General features: G+C 37.7%; 1 protein-coding gene across 2 annotated transcripts in view; it reads left to right on the plus strand.

Moving 5' to 3' along the window:
• The first annotated feature begins 4,695 nt into the window (after window positions 1-4,695).
• LOC145765148 (uncharacterized) overlaps window positions 4,696-19,410 on the plus strand; it is a 69,033-nt gene continuing 54,318 nt past the window's right edge. Inside the window, exons 1-4 of one of the 2 annotated variants that reach the window (XM_082576917.1) lie at window positions 4,696-4,775; window positions 8,382-8,584; window positions 12,992-13,208; window positions 15,964-16,079. In XM_082576917.1, coding sequence (XP_082433043.1) covers window positions 4,748-4,775; window positions 8,382-8,584; window positions 12,992-13,208; window positions 15,964-16,079 — 564 coding nt within the window. In that variant the 5' untranslated portion in view covers window positions 4,696-4,747. The remainder of the gene's footprint in view (window positions 4,776-8,381; window positions 8,585-12,991; window positions 13,209-15,963; window positions 16,080-19,410) is intronic. The other variant, XM_082576918.1, reaches the window with a different exon arrangement.

Consider the following 19,410-nt stretch of genomic DNA (forward strand, 5'->3'; position numbering starts at 1 on the left):
TATGTAAGATTTTCCAACTGCATCCTGGAGGTATACAGTCGTTAGGTTTTTTGTGTAGCAGGATCTTTGGCCAAAAGCCGTTATTATTTTACTTGCAAACTTAAACTTGGCGAAAAATAAAACAAACTAAATTTTAAATTGGCACATCAAATGAACATCTTACAACATAGAATCCACAAAAAATCCTTGATATTTAAATGGAACATGCAATTTCACCAAGCAACAGTACCTCCAGAGTGCTGTTGGAAAGTCTTACATATTACATTATTATTGTGTAAACTGTGCTCAACGTACATACCCAATCTCCGGTTAAACAAGCCAAACATATGTCTAAGTGCAAATATTGGTTATTTTACTTACTTCTGGAAATCGAAAGATGACAGGTTTGTCATAGCGATCATTGTAACAATTCAGACTCTTAGAAATTTTTCCAAATAGCAACATATTTGGCCGTGTTCTAGTAGGTCATGTACACTACTTCACTTTCCCCTTTTAAAAGAGTTCAAAGAAGCACACAACCAGTTAAATTTTGTTTACTTTCAGCAAGCTATCATCGATATGCAAACTGTGTTTCAACAACGATTCTGTGATTTTAGGAAGGAAAAAGACACGTTATCCTTCCCTATTACCCCTCTGGAAATCGATCCATTACTGCTGAATATGACTGCATTCACAGCTGTAAGTCAATCTAGTCTTGAACTTGAACTGGCCGACATAGCTGACAAGGATGTGTGGGTATCTAAGTTCCGAAGCTTGAGAGCTGACCTTGAAGATCTTGCTCGCCAGAAGGCCACGTTTCGTCACAACCACAAATAGAGTGACCTTGAAAATCTTCAAATACCAGACAAGCTCGTGTTCGATACGTGGAATGCCATACCTGACTCTTACATGAACATGAAAAAATATGCATTTGGAGTTCTGTCGATATTTGGATCAACATATTTATGCGAACAAAGTTTTTCGGTCATGAATTACTTAAAAAATGAACAACGCTCACGCCTAACAGATGAGAGCTTGCAGTCCCAGATGAAACTCAAAGTGTCATCTTATCAAGCTAATGTAGATGTGCTGTGCAGTGAAATTCAGGAGCAAATATCGCATTAGCTGGGTGAAATAAATGATTATTTGAAAATGTATGTTTTTACTGTGCCCGTAGGTAGCCTACTAAAAAGTGTTGTGTTTAATAGTCAGGCTTTGTTTGTTGAGATTTTAGAATATTCGCATGTACAAAGCAAAAATTGAAAGAAATTCTACATGAAGTGTAGGCTATAACTACCTTTGGTTTTAGTGGCCAACTCGACAGTTACATGTTATGGCTCCGAATATGTCTTAATTTGAAGAAACTTGGGAACATTGGCTCTTTTAATGCTAAAGGTTGCCGACCTTTGATGTAGGCTCACAGATTTAAAAATAAGTTGGCCCAACTGCAACGAATGGTGTAAATTGCGTTGGGTCAGCGTAGCTGCCAATGATGAATTACGTTGACAATACAGTTGGGATAACGTTGGCTCAAAGATTTTAAAACAAGTTGGCCCAACTGCGACGAATGGTGAAGATACGTTGGGTCAACTTCGACCACAACGTAGTGCCAACCGAGGAGCACTATTTTACCAACTGTCACACTACGTTGGGCCGAAGTATAATGTTTGCTGGGACCACTTTCTGTGTACTTTTCTTGTACAAATCTACCTGTTCTTGAAGAAGTTTCAAATGACTCTTCTCATAGTACGATCAATTCGAACTGTGTCTCTCCTGAGCAAATATATGTCTTTGGTCTGGAATCTAAAAAAAAATATCCAAAATTTCCTTGCCAACTGAAAGTATTGAATGCAATAATTCTCATTGTTCAAATGCTTCTCATGTTGTCTCAATAGACTCTTTCTGTAGTAGAATAACTGCTGCTCTCAAAGAAATGTAACTTCTGTCCCTGGTTGGAATAGTGATGTTAAGCAGGCTCATGCTACACCTGTGTAAGTTGATGCAGAACAAACAAAAGGAGTTTAAAAAAGCCTTTCGCCGTTGTAAACATGCCTCTGAACAATATAGTGCCAATGCACTTGCCTCAGCAGTCAGCACTCAACTTGGACAGCTCACAAAAGTCATTTTGACAGTAGGCTAAGTGAAAAAGTCTACTTGAAAAAATAGTTATCTTTCTGTAAATATGGGTGGAGCAAAAGGTCCTGATGCAATTGCGGAGATGTGGAAGCATAATTAGGCTACAGCTCTTTGCTAAATTTCAGCAAAACCAACACTGAAAAAGAATTTGTTAACTCGAATATTTCATCTAGTGATAAATATCATAATCTGGTCCTTGCTTGTCAAACTGCGATTATATCGCGCTGCTGGTGCTGATAAAATTTCAGCTGAACATCTTGTTTATGCTGATTATTCCATTCGTTGTTATATTAATGTACTTTTTAATATGTGTCTTAGTCATGGCACTGTACCAAATTCTTGCTTGGACACTGTCTTAGTTCCGATTGTAAAGAATTTGAGTGGCGACATTCAAGATTCAGGCTAACTATAGACCGGTGGTTTTCAACCAGGGTTCCGCGGAACCCTAAGGTTCCACTAGTAAGTCTAGGGGTTCCGCAAGTTAACATTCAAACCCAAGAGTCTATTTTATTATTATATGCTTATTGTATAAAATTAAATATAATCAAATATTGATTAGGTTTGCCACTGTAAATAAATTTGCTACACTTTACACGTTCGCTGCAATCCCGAATTTTCAGAAACACCAGGCTTAAGTTTCTCATTGGATTTTTTATGAGAATAAATGTAATTTTTTACAATTTGTATTTTTATTGTACATATATACATCTGAACATGAGTATTTAAATTTAAATTTATTAATCAAACGATTTTTTTTGCATAAGGCAATTGCATAAGTTCCACCAAAAAGATTGAAAACCACTGCTATAGACCTATTGCTGTAGCCACAGTAGCCTAATCTCAAAACTGTTTGAACGTTTTATTTTGAATCATCTATTGCCTTTCTTGAATACCAGTGACAGGGATATCGAAAGAAGGGGATGCAAAGGTTCACAGCGATTGCCTTATTCTTATGACATTACCAGAACAGTAGTTTGTAGCGCGTGAAACATGCGGTTCTTTTCAAAATTGCAAAAAGTTTTGTAATGCAGTTGGTACAGTCAGCTACAGAAGACAGTTACTAAATGTTATCTAGAGCATATTTAAAGAATACCTACTTGCTTGGAAAGACATTTGAAAAGTTACCAGTACGGTAGCCTAAGCTGTTTTTCTTCTCGATGTAAAGCAATTATACGGGTAGTTGAATCAACAGGTAGCCTGATCATGAGCATGCACTGAGTATCCAGGCCTGATGCTAAATGCGCAATGCAGTTATCATTCATAACAAGATTTAATAAACTACTATCGGTGCAAATTGTCATTTTATCGTAAACAGAGATTTATCGTAGCCTAAACATTTTATCGTAAACAGTTTATCGTAAACGATAAACAGATATATCCGGCATCCCTGACCAGTGACAATCAATTTGGGTTTAAGTCTGATCATAATAATTTTTGTTATTTCATTTTAATTGTGATTGGTGCAATGAGGGGAGTGAAATATAGGCCTCAGATTACCATATAGCCCCAGGTCCATCAAAACCTTATTCCGGCCCTGCATTCAGGTTGTTGCGGTCATGGCCGAGAAAGCTTGGTCGGTCATGGTGGAGAATTTTATTCAAATGAGAGCAATTTAGCGCTACACTTTTAGGAGGGAAGGATGCAAAAGTTCGTAAGCTATAGTGATTTTATTGTTCAGCCAATTGAAGGTATTTACTTTTTCACAAAAGGCGGTCTGAAGAATTGACTGCAGAATCTGGATTGTTTCAATCAATGTTACTGAGAATGTATACTTTGTGTGTTGTTTCATTAGGTTACCAAAGCACAGGTGTAGGAGCTGGGAGTGCAGGGGGTGCGATCTCACCCCCAAAGCTTTTGATTTGTCGAAAATTCGGGCAAAATTGCAGAAAAAAAATTCAATCAATCAATCAAAAATTCCGGCAAAAAATTTTTGGATATTTTGTCGATTCATCAAAATTACAGTTTTTTTTAGCTTCTTGCTTTAAAGAACTAATTAAAACTGCATATTAATTTTAAAAAATGCGTCAATTGGCAAAAAATTCAACAATTTGGATAAAATATTTGCATGGCAGAGCATGATATCTATCAATCATTTTATTTTTCGTCATAACGCGTCCGGGACGAAAAAGATAACACTACTAGCTACAGAAGTCGATATAGACCTACCAGCACGTTAATGAACGAAAAAAGGTGGCAAAACCTTGAAAGGTTTAAATTTAAAACGTGCCTGAATAGAAAATCATGTAGGAGGCTAAGCGCCTATATGTCTGTAGTTAGCACGGCAACAAAACTCAATATAAAAAGCATATCAAATTTGGCCTGCCTAGAAACAAGTTTGAACACCCCTGTGTAGACCTATGACTTTGCAAATAGGCCTAGGCCAAATTAGAAGAATGAAAATAGCCCGGTTTCATTACAAATGCGTTTATTGGATAATGGGTAAAACTTCAAGTTTTATTCTCCTGCCATATGTTTTGTCTTCCTTTGATGCTTTGTGACATCATTAAAGTGATTATTACAGATTAGTTCGCGAACATTACAACTTGCTTCAAAGTCGTGGTCGGTTACAATCATCAAGAAAATTGTTAGAAGAAAGGACATTGTTGCAGTGATTGTGCAACTAGGAAAAATTATGAGCAAAACAAACGATTTTGTTTCAGGTAATAATTTGAAGTTATTTCTATTGTTTATATTTACGAGCATTTATTTGTCTTATAAAGTTTCAATCTAAAAATTTATAAGGTTTAAGCAGTAGACAATGTAAGTAAATGAGCTTGCTTAGCTTAGCCTACTGATGTTTAGACTGACCACAGCACATTAGTCTGATTGTTAATGTAGCTTAGATTTTCAAGAAAGTGCAAATGAGACGTTGTTAGAGTGGTTTGAAATTCCGAAAAATATTTTGTTAACACTAAAGTGAGATTTAGTGACAGCTAGGGCAGTTCGAATCGAAAAGAATTTGTGCCGAAGCGCAATTCCTTAATTTGATTTCGTTTCGAAATGAGGTTTTTATTTAAGAATTTTGTTTCGAGATATGAGCAATGTCGTTTTTTTATGCGTTTGAAACAAAAATCTAAGAATAGAAAAATGTGAAAAAAAAAATCGGAGGCCTACGGGTACTTCAAAGTCAGGGATAACCAATTAGGCTACGCCACCATATCTGACAAGTTGAAGGTAAAGTGCTGCCAGATATTATCAAAATTTTTAGGATTTTTTTAAAACAATTTTTAAAAAAACTGGTTGCTCAAAGCTTGCCCGTTTAAAACAATTTGTATTCATGCTACTGCAATAAAATGGGGTGCCGCTAAATCCTCATTGTGAGGGTTGCCAGTTTCAATTTTGCAGATTACCGTTTGGGTTACCATTGGGGGCTAGAGTTAAGATCCGCGAGTTTTGTCCCCCAAGTTGGGCTAGTTTTGCTTCCCAGTTGAGGGAAAAATTTGATCAGTTGTAATATTGTTGATTTCTATGATTTTTCATTATTTTGTATCGACTTCAATAGCCTACAATAAACATGGTACTATTTTTAATTAAAAACATCTTGCAACACTGACAATGGGGGTATGATGCCTTTTGACTGTTCACAAAAAGACAGGTGTTATATTTATAAATGCAAAACTTTCAGCAATTTTTTATTTTATTATTGGCAACATAATTATGTTGTGCAGTGGGGAAACCACCGAACTGAAAAACAGTTTAAAAACAAAATTACAGTAAAACTAAAAATTTTCTCTGGAATGAATCCTTTCCAATGGACTGAGTGAAATAGAAATATCTGCCATCCTCAATGGGTTAAATAGAGTACCGCATTTAATCTTTGACTCACAGTTTTGTTTTATTACAATCATACTCAAGCTCAGTGCAGTAGGCTACTTCAAAAATTTTTCTGCTCAAATACCTTCCCAAATTTAAAGTGCAACTGCACAATCGAATTAACATTGGCTAGAATTCATTGCCAAGACATCCTGTACCGGTACCGGTTGAAAAACTCACTTCCTTACAATTGAGGCCCACAGCCAAGAAACCAACCTTTTTCCCACGCTCTCTAGCGCTTCTATCTTATGCTACCTGGAAGTGGCAAACTCGTCAACGCCATCTGGTGATATGATGGCAGTTCAAGGCAAACTGAGTGGAGACTAAACTAGCTGAGATAGTCATCAAATAACGAAAGGGCTTGTACAAGCAATTGGGTGGATTGCCGCTTCGATGTCTGTTTTGAACTGACATCATAATCCGATGTGTTGTGCAATACCGGTACAATCCGCCACTGTGGCAATGCCGTCTAATCAGTTTTTGTGAACTTAGATGGTAAATGCAAACTTAATGATTACCGGTATGTCTTGTAGGCACTAGGCTACATACACTAAAGTGCAATAATCGTGTTATGACATAATACAGTGTTTCTCAATTGGGGGAAATTCCTCACTAGGGGTGGAATTTTGCAATTTTCAGAGGAGAATTTGGTTTTAGGATTGTAAAGCTTTATAAGCCCAGTAAGTTGGCCTAGAATAAGACTAGACTAGAGCGTCAAGGAGGAGATTATTATTACATTAACTCCCGATTATTTAAGCAACTGTGCGGTGTGCACTAACATCAGACCTTAAAACTCGTATTTTTTTCCGGCAGCCATCGTGGCCTTCCAATAGCTCCTTCTCGGCGGCCAAATCTGCATGGTGGGAGGCCAAAATGCAAATAACAATAGCACACGTAAATAGAATTAAACTTGCAACAATGCTAAAATGATCACATAGCGTTGTTGAAGTCTGGGCGACGTCCTGCAATAGAATCGTTGTACCACGCAATAACTGCTTTATCAGGATGGTAATCTGGTATTGCGGGACCATCTAATGCAGGGGTTCTTAAACTGGGGTCCATGAACCCCCAAGGGGTCCGCGGACTAGTTTTAGGGGGTCCATGGAGGCTCAATGGAAATCTTAGTGTATAATTTCAACAATGGAATAAATTTTTCAAAAGAAAAGAGATTAAGTTCAAATAACGCTGATGATTTTCCTCAGGTCATCGTTACTCATTGCTTTTTACATCGCCATGCATTAGAATCGAAAATTCTCCCAACAAATTTGAAAGAAATTTTGTCTGGTAGTGTGAAAATCGTTAATTTTATCAGAGCTTGTGCTTTGAACCATCGAATATTCAAGAGGTTAAGTCAAGAAATGGGAGCGGAACATGAAGTTCTCCTCTATCATACAGAAATAATCTATGTAAAGTGGTTTTTGAGTTATGGCGATTGGGGGGGGGGTAAACGGGAGGCCATCATATTAAAAATTATTGTAGGTTATTTTTTCCCAAAATGGAACAGAATTAACTTAGGGACAGATCAAAATTCAAATAAAGGGAGCAAATGAAACACCGTACTGCCCAGTGCCCATAGGCTTTGTTGTTATTGTCAGAAATAAATAAAAATAAACTGAACTGAGATTGGTAAATTGTTTTTGATTTTTGTTAGAATAAGCTTTTCAATAAGTATCACAAATGTATATTTCACACTGTTTGTCGTTTTAATCGTAAGGGGCCGCAAATATGCTAGGAGATTAAAGGGGGTCGCGAGCAAAAAAGTTTGGGAAGCCCTGGTTCAGTGGTTCACATCGTATGTTTGGCTATTCATGCTAACTGTTTTTTTAATGTTGTGCAAAAATGAAAAAAAAAAGTTTGCTCAGATTGTTATTTTGGCATCTTTTTTGAATTAAAGTGGGGTATGCCAATAACTTTGATATCGTACCCACTACCCAACAACTCATGTCTATCTAAAGTGGTTTTTGAGTTATGGCGGTTGGAGTAGGCAGAAATTTCGGAGTCGTGGTGGGGGGGGGGGGGTAGGGGTTAAATGGGAGGCCATGACATTAAAATTTATTTTAAGGTTATTTTTTCCCAAAATGGAACAGAATTAACTTAGGGACAGATCAATATTCAAATAAATGGAGCAAATAAAACACCCTATTCCCTAGTCATGTGCTATAACGAATAGCCTGCTGTGCATCTGCTATTACCACAGCGAGCTTGCAGCATCAAGCTAAAACAGGTCGTTAAAATCTACATTGTGAAGTAAAAAATAGTAGCCGCAATTTCTATTCAAGAAAATACGGTAGCCTAGTGCTTCAAGTTTAACTAAACTTCAGGTGTTTATTGAGTTTACAGAAAACGTCATTATGCCAAAATTAAGTTGTAGGACCTTTCTGAATTATGGAAAGTGATTTTGGCTACGTTGATGTGTGAGCAGTTCATTTTTTATCCATTTTAATAAATTTCAGTTGGTGATGGAGAAAATCATCTCAATTCGAATACACGTTCAAAGACAAGACCTGAAGAGAACAAGAAAAAATTACGTGGATGTTCTCCAAATGCTTCAGAAGTAAGCAAGACAGCCAACCGTGTTGCTGCCAGAAATGTTGTCAAGAGCTCAGCTTTGAATTTGGTCAAGCTTCGCAACCATCCAAAACCATCGTCTAAGGCGGTAATTTTGTTTAAAGATTATGATGAAACTATGATTATGGTATTTGAGATTATGATTAAACTGTGAACAAAACATAAGAAATTTTTTAAATATATTTTGTGTATGAAATTATAAAAGAGTAATGTGAAATTGAGCAGCATTGTTTTGTACATTTGTGTTATGTCAATCCTTAGAAGTCTATGACGGATTTATTTTGACTTCAAAAGTATTTTTGCAGTTGCTCGTTGCTATTCCTACACAATTAGACAAAATCCTTGACTTTATCTCTGATTTTATTTTCAGCTTTGCAAGATAATTTGTGTGGCATTCTTGAGTCAAATTTGACTCCACGCTTCCTTTTACATTAAAAAGTTTAGCAAGATTTGAAGGGTATCATTATTGCATTTGAAAACATCCCGCAAAAGCAGTGGTATATTATGCAATCGAGGCCTGCAAAGCGTTTACAGGGGGAATGAGCAACCCCTGTTTTTGGAAAAAGACGAGTTGGCAGAATTTCTTTTGTGTCCTGGATATTTCAGCTATAATGCCACTTCAGTCATTTTCTTGTTATATATATTAGCAGCTTCCTTTGGCGTTTTTACACTCAAAGCTCGTTCTCTTTTAACCATTTTTAAAATATATTTCCGCATTAGTAAACTGTGTTGAAACCACTGGGTAGCGCGGTCGACCGTCCATGGGCAATTGGGCATTAGGCAGTAGGGTGGCTCTTAATTGGCAAAAAAATGATTTTTTTAAAATTTTTGCTGAGGACACCCTTTTAAATGGTGAGCTTCTCAGAAAAAATAACTGCAATATTTTTTGAATTTGAAATTGATATAGGGGTCGCCCTCCCCTTTTAAAGTTCTGCACCCTCCCCAAAATACCAAATCTGCATATCTCAAAAACTGTTTAAGCTAGAGATACAGTTTTTGTGTCAAAAGATGCAGAAAGCATGATTTCCTATCTGCTTTGTGAGCAATGATTGTGTCTATCTTGAGTAGAAAAGCAGTTACCATACTGAAAAAACTTGTTTTGTGTATTTTAGCACAAAACAGCGCTGAACAAGTATTGTGGCCCAAGCTATTCAATAAACAAAGTTCATAAACTAACCTGTAAAACTGGTAAAGCAATAAACGAAATAAGTGTTTCTAAACTTTTTTGCATTACCGTATTTTACGGACCATAAGGCGCACCCGACTATAAGGCGCACTGTCAATAAATTGCTTTGATCAGTTTTTTGTTCATACATAAGGCGCACCGTACCATAAGGCGCACCGGACCATATATAATAGTAGTAGGCCTATCAATACTGGTTTTGAGTGTAGGCAATACAGCACTACCGCACTTGATCAATACATTAGGCGCACCAGACCATAAGGCGCACGATCAATTTATGAGGAAAAAAAAGATTTAAAGTGCGCCTTATGGTCCGTAAAATACGGTAATACATAGCTAAAATATAAATAAATAAAAAATATAATAAATTGCACACAAATTTTTCTTACATAAGAATAGGTCCACCACGACAGGTCTCATAGTTGCATACTTGCATTATGTTCCAAGTAGTCTACTGATAAGATGAAAAACAAAGAAACATAATTTATATATAAGAAATAGAGCCTTAAATGTTGTCATAATTTCAAATTATAAAAACATACAGCACAACCCTTAGATTGAAAAAAAATTGGCTCTGACTGTCACGCTTTCTTTCTATCTCTTACCAGAAAAGAGACTTGGAAAGGTTCAATAACGTAGTTTTATGGGTTATAACCGAAAAGCAGTCAATTAAATGTCGAATAGTTCTACTAGTGAATGATATATATGAAAACGCTTGAAGGACTCCAACGAATGGTTCACCGCTTCCAGCAATTAATCAAAGTAACAGTAAACAATAGATTCCAACGCTTGCGGCTTTTGATCGAGTTTATTGTGATCCACCCACAGCTTCTCATACGATTCTAATTTTAATCAGAAATTATATTAGCATCAACTTTGGTTTACTCGTATTCAATACTTCAACTCTTGATCAACAATAATCTTTGCGTCTATTAACAACTGCTACCGGTACTACTACAACAATGATCTCTCTTCACCAACTCATCATAATAATCAACCCATCATAATAATCAACTCATCTTAATAATCATTACGCAAATTACACCACTATTTATAGAAGGTCTTTCGATATAGTGACTTCGAGAAGGTTATGTAATGTTACATCATAGGATTCATGGTTCTGTCAAGTTGCACTAAATCGTAAACAAGCCGAAGTTTCTAGATTGTCACGTAGAGAAAATGATTCTAGAAAATACATTGCATATTGCATAATAATGATTTCGCAATCAGAGATCCATTGGTAAACATCCTTGTGACATCATGACAAACGATATTTGGTGATTGAGAAAACAACAGAATGTTTGAGGTTCGCATCTTCCAGAATGATGTAGAATTACGTTACTGTCGTTACATAACAACGATTCGCGATCAAAGGTTACTTCAGGTCATAACCGATAATAACACATCGCACCAGAATTTTACAATCAAAACAACACGCTCGTTGAAGACACAAAGCAGTCCATCGCGAGGCCTTGCACAATGCACATTGATTGTGACACTGAACAAAAAATATCACACCATTTAATAAACTGAACTACCGTACTCATTTCATTGTCTCAGATTTAGAGAAAACATACTTTCTATCTCTAATTATAAAAATACATAATACAGATTGTTTGTAATATTTTTTTTTCGATTTCCCTGTGGTGAACTTGGCAAACTACCATGGCGCTGGCGCAGTATTGGATTGGCGCACCGATTAAGAAACGCTGGTCTAGAGAGGTGCAGCTGTGCAAAAGGCACAGCATGCCAGTCGGACAGTCGGGGATCAAAGATATACGTTGGGCACCACATGTGAAATGTGAATAGCCTACTACCGTCTCTAGCTTACTCTTCTAAAAGGTTTAGTTTAGACCAGTGGTTCTCAACCTGTGGTCCGCGGACCACTAGTGGTCCACAGGCATTTGCCTGGTGGTCCGCGAGCAAAGTTTAAAATTGTTGTTTTTTAACCTTTTGCAATTGCATAAAAGTTATTAATTTTATCAAGGCTGATCCACTAAATTGTTGTCTCTTTGCTTCATTTTGTTCGAATAAGGATCTTGATCATGAACAGCTACTGATGCATACTCAAGTTTGCTGGTTATCAAGGGGAAAAGTGTTTAATCGACTGTTTGAGTTACATGATGCTGCAAGAGAGTTTCTTGGAGAAAAAAATCCAAGCTTGCTGCTCATTTTAACGATAGCTTTTTGGTTGCTGTTCTGGCTTATTTGGCTGACATTTTTGAACAACTGAATAAACTTAATTCATAGCTGCAAGAAAAGCAGACAAGTTTAATTATCCTCAGTGATAAACTGTCTGCTTTTACGAAGAAACTTTATCTTTAGAGTACAAGATTATTGCAGGGCAACTTTGACATGTTTGATCAACTGTACAAATTTATTGAGAAACCAGAAAATGCTGAAATTTCTGACCATACTCAGTCACTGCAGGATCAATTTAACTTCTACTTTGATGATTTGAACGTTCAGAGCTTTTCATGAGTTTCCAGTCCTTGAACTGACCAGTGACACTACTTTGAATATGTTGCACCCATTTGAGAGTGAGCATGATAAAGTTGTAGATATAAGCCTCACATGAGTATCCACAACTGTCTCAGAAAGCTTTGAAAATAATTTTACCTTTTGCGACATCTTATCTTGGTGAACGTGGATTTTCTGCATTGGTTAAAATAAGAACAAAGTATTGTTTTCGACTTGGAAGTCGAAGATGAACTCCGATATTGAGTCTTTCAAGCATTACACCTCGTTTGAATATGCTGTGCTCAAATGTGCAAGCTCAAGGCTCGCACCAATGTAGCAATCTTTCTAAAACCAACTACTGTTTATGACTTAACAAGCAATAAGTGACATTTGTTCGTTACAAGGGGAGGAGGAAGGGAAGGGGAGTAGTGGTCCGTGACTGAGACACAATTTTTTTTTAAGTGGTCTTTGAATCTCAAAAGGTTGAGAACATCTGGTTTAGACCACACCTCATGTCATCTGTTATTTGTCGTGTTTTTTAGCCTACTTGTTATTATTTAGTTGAGTTTCTGCTGTTTGAAACTATCGTAGTTAGTGCATTGACCTTCTAATTTTCAACTTCTTTTTTGTGTTTTAGACATACATTAAGCTATTCATGACGACATGTTGTGTTAAAAATGTTAGAAAGTTTGTTTTGATTATGTTGTATATAATGTATAAATAATATATTGTATTTTCTTTGCGTGATAAAAATTAAATATGTTAAACTCATTGAAGTTGCTTTGCTTTGTGCGTCTTCAAACGTTAAACCAATGTGAAGATTACAAGTAACTCATTTGAAACAATTTACAGGAGCAGAGTAACAGGCAGAATAAGCCTACCAATTCCCGATCTGAAAGTGAAGTTTCAAAGGGGCGAACACCTGATCAGATTTCAGTCACTGCTGGGGTTCAAAGCGAATTCGACAAACTTTCCACTACTTCAACTGGGGTTGCTAGACAAACTTGTGGAGATAATCAGAAGAACAAAAATAACATAGACGGCAAGTCACCATGCAATTTAAATCAAGGTGCTAAGGTCATATTTAAACGCACACATGTTCAATTACATTGACCATCCTTGTAATCATTTTTGCGAATTTCAATCCTGGCTTGCATCGAGTGCAACAATTAAATATAGCCTTTAGTTATCTTTGCTTCCCCAAACGTTTTTCCGAGGATGCACGGCCTTTTTTGCTTCCTACTTTTTACGATCAGGATCGAATTGACCCCAATGCATTTTTAATCACATTGGTTAATTTTTCTAATATCAGAATACAAAATAAAAAAAAACTAATAAATAAACAAAATCAGTCAGGTTCGAAAACTTGTATATATTATTGATGATGCTTTCGCCACTGTAAAGGCTTCTTCAGTATCTAGCAAAGCACAAGCAATGGAAACAACAATTTAGAATTACTTCACCAATGAGATCTACCGTAAAACTATTTGAAACAACAGCTTCTTAACAGTTACAAAGCTGCAAAAGATGTCATACAACTGCTTAAAATAGAGGCCTCACTACATACTGTGAAGACAATATACATATTTTTTGGAAAGTAATAATAAATTTAAATGAAAAAAATCCAAAAAACATTGAATAAATCTGTCTAACTGTACCAGTCTAACTTATACTGAAGCGTAATTATTCCTGAGTGTTCATTTTGAAAACCAAACTGTCGCTATATCAAGTAAACTGAAATGAGTAGTTGAGTTATCTGTTGGCTTACAGTACTTTCATGATCAGCAGCACCGGCGCCGTGTTCCGGGCGGCCGCGCCCGCCGGACATTTCAGGAATTAAAAAAAAATTAATGCAATTTTAAGTCCCAAAATTTCTGTAACCATCTGCCAGTGGCAGATGGTTAGTAGATTCTGCCAGGTAGCAGATTCTGCCACCTTCTGATAGCGATTAGTTTTTGTCAATTATTGCCATTGTTACATTCATGCAACGTTAAACAACGTTGATTCGCCGTTAAACCAGCAAAAGTGTCCAGCCGCGTCGTTTGTTTCCACTCTGCCACTCGTAGCCCAGTGCTATAAATCAAGTAAATTGCGCAAACCTGTGAGGATTGAGGAACTTCATTTGCGGCAAAAGTCTGACCGCAATTTCCACTGCTTTTACATCGTTTTAACATCACCAGATGTTAAATCGGTGTAAAAACTGTAGCATTGGTCTTCAAAGGAGTAATTTTCTCTCAAACGACGTTATCAATTAACTCTGCTGCCAAAATGCTCTATTTTTTCGTCTCAATCATCACAGTTTCGTCTGTTACGTCACTGATATTAAACTGTGCACACCTGTTGGTTTGGCCGGATGAAACCGTTGGTTGTCATTAGTTGCAATTCAGCTCCTTCGTTATATAACTGTTCTAATTGTAGATTCAATGTAAGCTCGGTTCAAATAGCGCAGTTTATGGATCTGCTACTATTCGGTGAGTCCGATTCGGTGAGTTCCTAACCTCTAACCCCAACCCTAAAACGGCAATGATAATTAGGCTACGGTACCGGTACCCAATAATTAAAAAAAAAATTGAAAAAATTACTGAATAGGGATCAGACTCACCGAAACGGGCCATTCCGCAGTTTATCGCTAGATGGCTTCTCGGGAGCTGAATTGCCGTAAAATCGCTTCTGCGTTGCATTACAGCATCTTGTATCTTATCTGTGCGCCCGCTAAGAGGTATGAACCCACCGATGTATCGTGTGTGTGTTATCGTGTTGTATCAACATTAGTAATGTAATTGTGGAACTAGTACAGTATTGCAGTTTTCGTCCCCCAACCCGCACATACCAATCACAAAAAATATGCGGACCTGAATTACCAGGACCAGACGTTGTTGCGTACCAATTATATTTATTGCTTGTTTCCAAATCGTGTTAGAGGAGACATAGACTTAAATATACAACTAGGCTAGCGCAACAACCGAGCAAAATCGCCCGTTTGAAAAACGCACAAAATAACCTTTATGACGTGACAGTGTGTGTTCGCCTGCCCAGCTATTTTGAAAACTCGGCGCCTATAATCAGCAGTCAGTATCAACATTCGTTTAGAATAATATGTCATCTTTACACCTGTCATCGTAGATGATCAGTAATGCCACGCACAGTCGTAGTTTGGTAAAACAATAAATAGATCACAAGAAAAAAAGGCGTCACAAAAATAAAAGTTAACTATTATTCAACTGTAAACACGCTGTTGGTAACACGCAATAGGAAAGGTTCACAGTGAAAGCCATTTCAAAGATAGAGAGTATTGAAGTGTCAAACTGTGTTTGTCGTATTGGGGTGGTTTATTTAAGCTTACAAAAACAAGATATCATGAATACATTCATGGGTTGATTCATTGTACCTTCCACTTTTGAAATAAGACACCAGGGTAACTCTGTTTGAAACAAACTGCTTCATGACACTGAGAACAGTAGCATAGCAGTTTTCGGTGCTTTGCACAATGCACATGGACAAATGTGGCTTATTTGCTGTTTTTGAGAACCGGACTGTTGTACTTGATCAGCATTATTGAAGATCAAACCGCACCTCATCATTGCCTTTCTGACCAGTTTCTGGAGCGATAGTGTTTCAAAGCTATTGGTGCACAAAAGTATATACACTTTTCAGATTGCAGTAAAACTATACGACTTTACAAATATAATAATGAATATAATGAAGTGAAGTAACAAAGATTTCTCTTATAAGAAAATTTGAAAAAGTAAAGAGACCATTCCATGCTATAGATTGTAGTTTAAAAATCGTTACTGCTTTATTTATAATCAGATTCATTTTACTAGATGCATCTTCCACTAATAACAACAACAATGCTTACTCGCTGAAAACTTCTTGTCTGCAAGATCACGATGTCATTATTATTCAGGATGAAGAACCAACAGTGACAAAAAACCCAACAGTAAGCAGATCTTTTTGAGAATTTTGTGTTCATCATCATAATCCATCGTCGGTTTGTTCCCCACTAGTGGGGGTGGCCGATTGTTTCCGCGCAGCAATTGTTCTAATCCCTTCTCTCCATTTCACCCTGTCCCTTGCATCTTCCTCCTTCAGTCCGACTTTTTTAAATTCATCCTTCACTTGTTGTTTCCACGTTCTTCTTGGACGACCGCGTTTCCTCTTCCCATCCACCTTTAGATCTAATGCCTTTCTAAGAAAACTTCCTTCCTCCCTCCTTATCACATGTCCATACCATCTTACTCCATTTGCCCTTGCCAGTTGGTCTATGATCTCTCTCATCTCTAGCATATCCAACAATTCTTCAGTCCTTTTTTCCCTTTTCGTTTTCACCCCACACATTGCTCTCACCATTGACCTTTCCGTTCTTCTCAGGATTGCCAGTTCACTTTCTCTCAATACCCATGTCTCGCTACCATATAGCATTGCAGGCCGCACACAGCTCCGATATATTTTTCCTTTCATCCTTAGTGAAAATTTTCTGCCATACAACATTTCCCCACATTCCCTGAACTTTGCCCAGCCCAATCTTGCCCTTGTTGTCACCGCTGCTTCACATCCACCACTTCCATTTATCCGATCACCCAGATAACAGAAGTCTGTCACTGTTTCGATGCCATGGCAGAACTCATCATCATGGCCTTCCACTTCATTCCCTCCTTTTCTGCATTTCCCACAAACAAAACACTTCGCCAATCTTGTTGCGGCTCTCTTGACATTAGCACATCTTGCATGTACCCACTTTCCACATTCCTTGCATTGCATTGAATTTCTCATCACTCTCTTGCCACATATTCCACAGGGATCTACTTTGTCCTCAACAACTGTTCCTTCTGCTCCACTCACCATCACTTTTGTTTTTTTAAGATTCACCTTCATACCCTTGGTTTCAAATGCTTCTTTCCATTTCTCAAACTTTCTCTCCAGTCCCTCCATACTATTACTTGTCAATACCAGGTCGTCTGCATACAAAATTTCACTCAATAAGCCCTCCCTCACTCCTTCAGTTACAACGTCAACCACAATAGCAAATATCAGAGGTGACAAAACTGATCCTTGGTGTACACCAACCTTCACAGAAAACTCGTTTGAATAATTTGATCCAACTCTCACTTTTGTTCTTGCATTCTCATACATAGACATCACAGCTCTCACTAATACCTCCGGTATACCTCTTTTCCTCATTGCCCAGTGCCCACTCCATCATTTTCCTTGGTACTCTGTCAAATGCCTTTTCTAAGTCGACGAAACACATATATAGTTTTCTCTGCTTCTCTCGGTATTCCTCCTGCATTCTTCTCAATATAAACAGAGCATCCACTGTACCTTTTCCTGGCATAAATCCAAACTGCATATCATTTAATTTCACCAATGTTCTCAACCTCTTTTCTAGTATTCGCTCCACAATTTTCATTCCATGCTCTAGTAGTTTTACACCTCTATATGCACTGCAACTTCTCACATCCCCTTTTCTCTTGAACAGTGGAACAACAGTACTATGCTTCCACTCCTCCGGCATTCCCTCTCCATCTAATACCCTTTGGCTAAGTTGTAGCATTACTTCAATTCCCAACTCTCCACTTGCTTTTATCATCTCTACGTTCACTTCTGATGGACCGGCTGCTTTATGCAGTTTCATTTGCCCCATTGCCTCCACCACTTCATCACGAGTAACCTTTCCCACTGGACCCTCCACCAGATCAACCTCTGTCATATGATCCCATACATTCTCCTTATTCATAACATTTTCCATATGTTCCTTCCACACTTCTCCTCTGCTTTCCGGGCTGAAATGCAACTTCCCATCTCCACTCCTTATACATCTTCCCCCTACAATATCTTTCCCATCCTTTTTCATTTGCTTTATGAGTCTGAATACTTTGTTTTGGCTTTCCCCCATTTTATTAAGTTCCTCCTCAGCACCTTTCTTCATAGCTCTTGCAACAACCCTCTTTGCCTTCTTTTTCATACTCTTATACTTCTTTTTATTTTCTTCTGACCCATTTTTGCGCCACTGCTTGTATGCATCTCTTTTCTGTGAAATCGCATGCTTCACCTCTTCATCCCACCACCATGTGTCTCCACGATCCCTCTTCACTTTCTTTTTCCCACATACTTCATCACATGCTGCTAGGACACCTTTCTGAAATGAAGCCCACAAGTCCTGCGCACTCATGTTTACCAGCTCTTTTGCTCTTTTCACAAACTTAATTCTCGTTTCTTTTTCCTCCAGTTTCCACACATTTCTCACAAAAACTCGTTCTTTCTTCACAATTTTCTTCACTTTTTTCATATTTAAGTCTCCTACTACTAGTCTATGCTGCAACTCCCACGGAATTACTTTCACATTCTTCAAGTACTTTCTCTGTTCCTGCCCAACCACAATAAAATCAATTTCCGACTCATGTCCTCCTGAGCTGTAAGTCACCTTCCTTTTTTCTTTCTTTTTAAACCATGTGTTGGCAATACAAAGTTTCCTTTCATCACAAAATTCAAGTAGCATTCTTCCTTCCATGTTTCTCTCCCCAAAACCATACCCTCCATGAATGCCCTCGAACCCATTGGCTTGTTTTCCAACATGTCCATTAAATCTCCTAATCCAAACACCAACTCTTTTGAACTCCGTAAATCCCATTCCTCTGCCAAAACATCATAAAAACTTTCCTTTTCTAAGTAATCCCTACCACTTTGAGGTGCATATGCACAGATTAGCCTCACTACCTCCTCTTCAAAAGCAAGTACCATTGTCATCACTCTGTCACTCCTTCTTCTAACTTCTATTACTTTCTCACATAATTCCTCTTTTACCAAGAAACCAACACCACCGATTCCCGTGTCATTTCCTGACCACCATAACTTATATCTCCTCCCATTGGCACCTAAAAACCGCGCTGACTGTCCCCTCCATCTTACTTCCTCTAGGCCAGTGGTCTCCAACCTGTGGGTCGCGACCCCAAGTGGGGTCGCGTTAACAATTCCTGGGGTCGCCATAACTCACCATATTCAATTTATTACCGAAAAAAAGACTGATACTTTTTCAAAAAAGTTTTTTGTTCTACTTCTAGTTCGCAACCTTTGCCTGTGTTTTGGACTCCTTGGAGTAGGCCTACAGCTTGCTACCTCGTATCACAATTAAACCATTGTGGTGCAATAATCAAAAACGCAATAGTTGCGACAAGTATAGGACACAGATCAAAAGCATTGACGATGCTAGTTTAGACTAACTTTTTATTATTCAAGGTGACTCCAGAACGTGCGAATAGTTATTTATGCAG

This window comes from Aplidium turbinatum, chromosome 2, assembly GCF_918807975.1.
Source record: "Aplidium turbinatum chromosome 2, kaAplTurb1.1, whole genome shotgun sequence".
Taxonomy (NCBI): domain Eukaryota; kingdom Metazoa; phylum Chordata; class Ascidiacea; order Aplousobranchia; family Polyclinidae; genus Aplidium; species Aplidium turbinatum.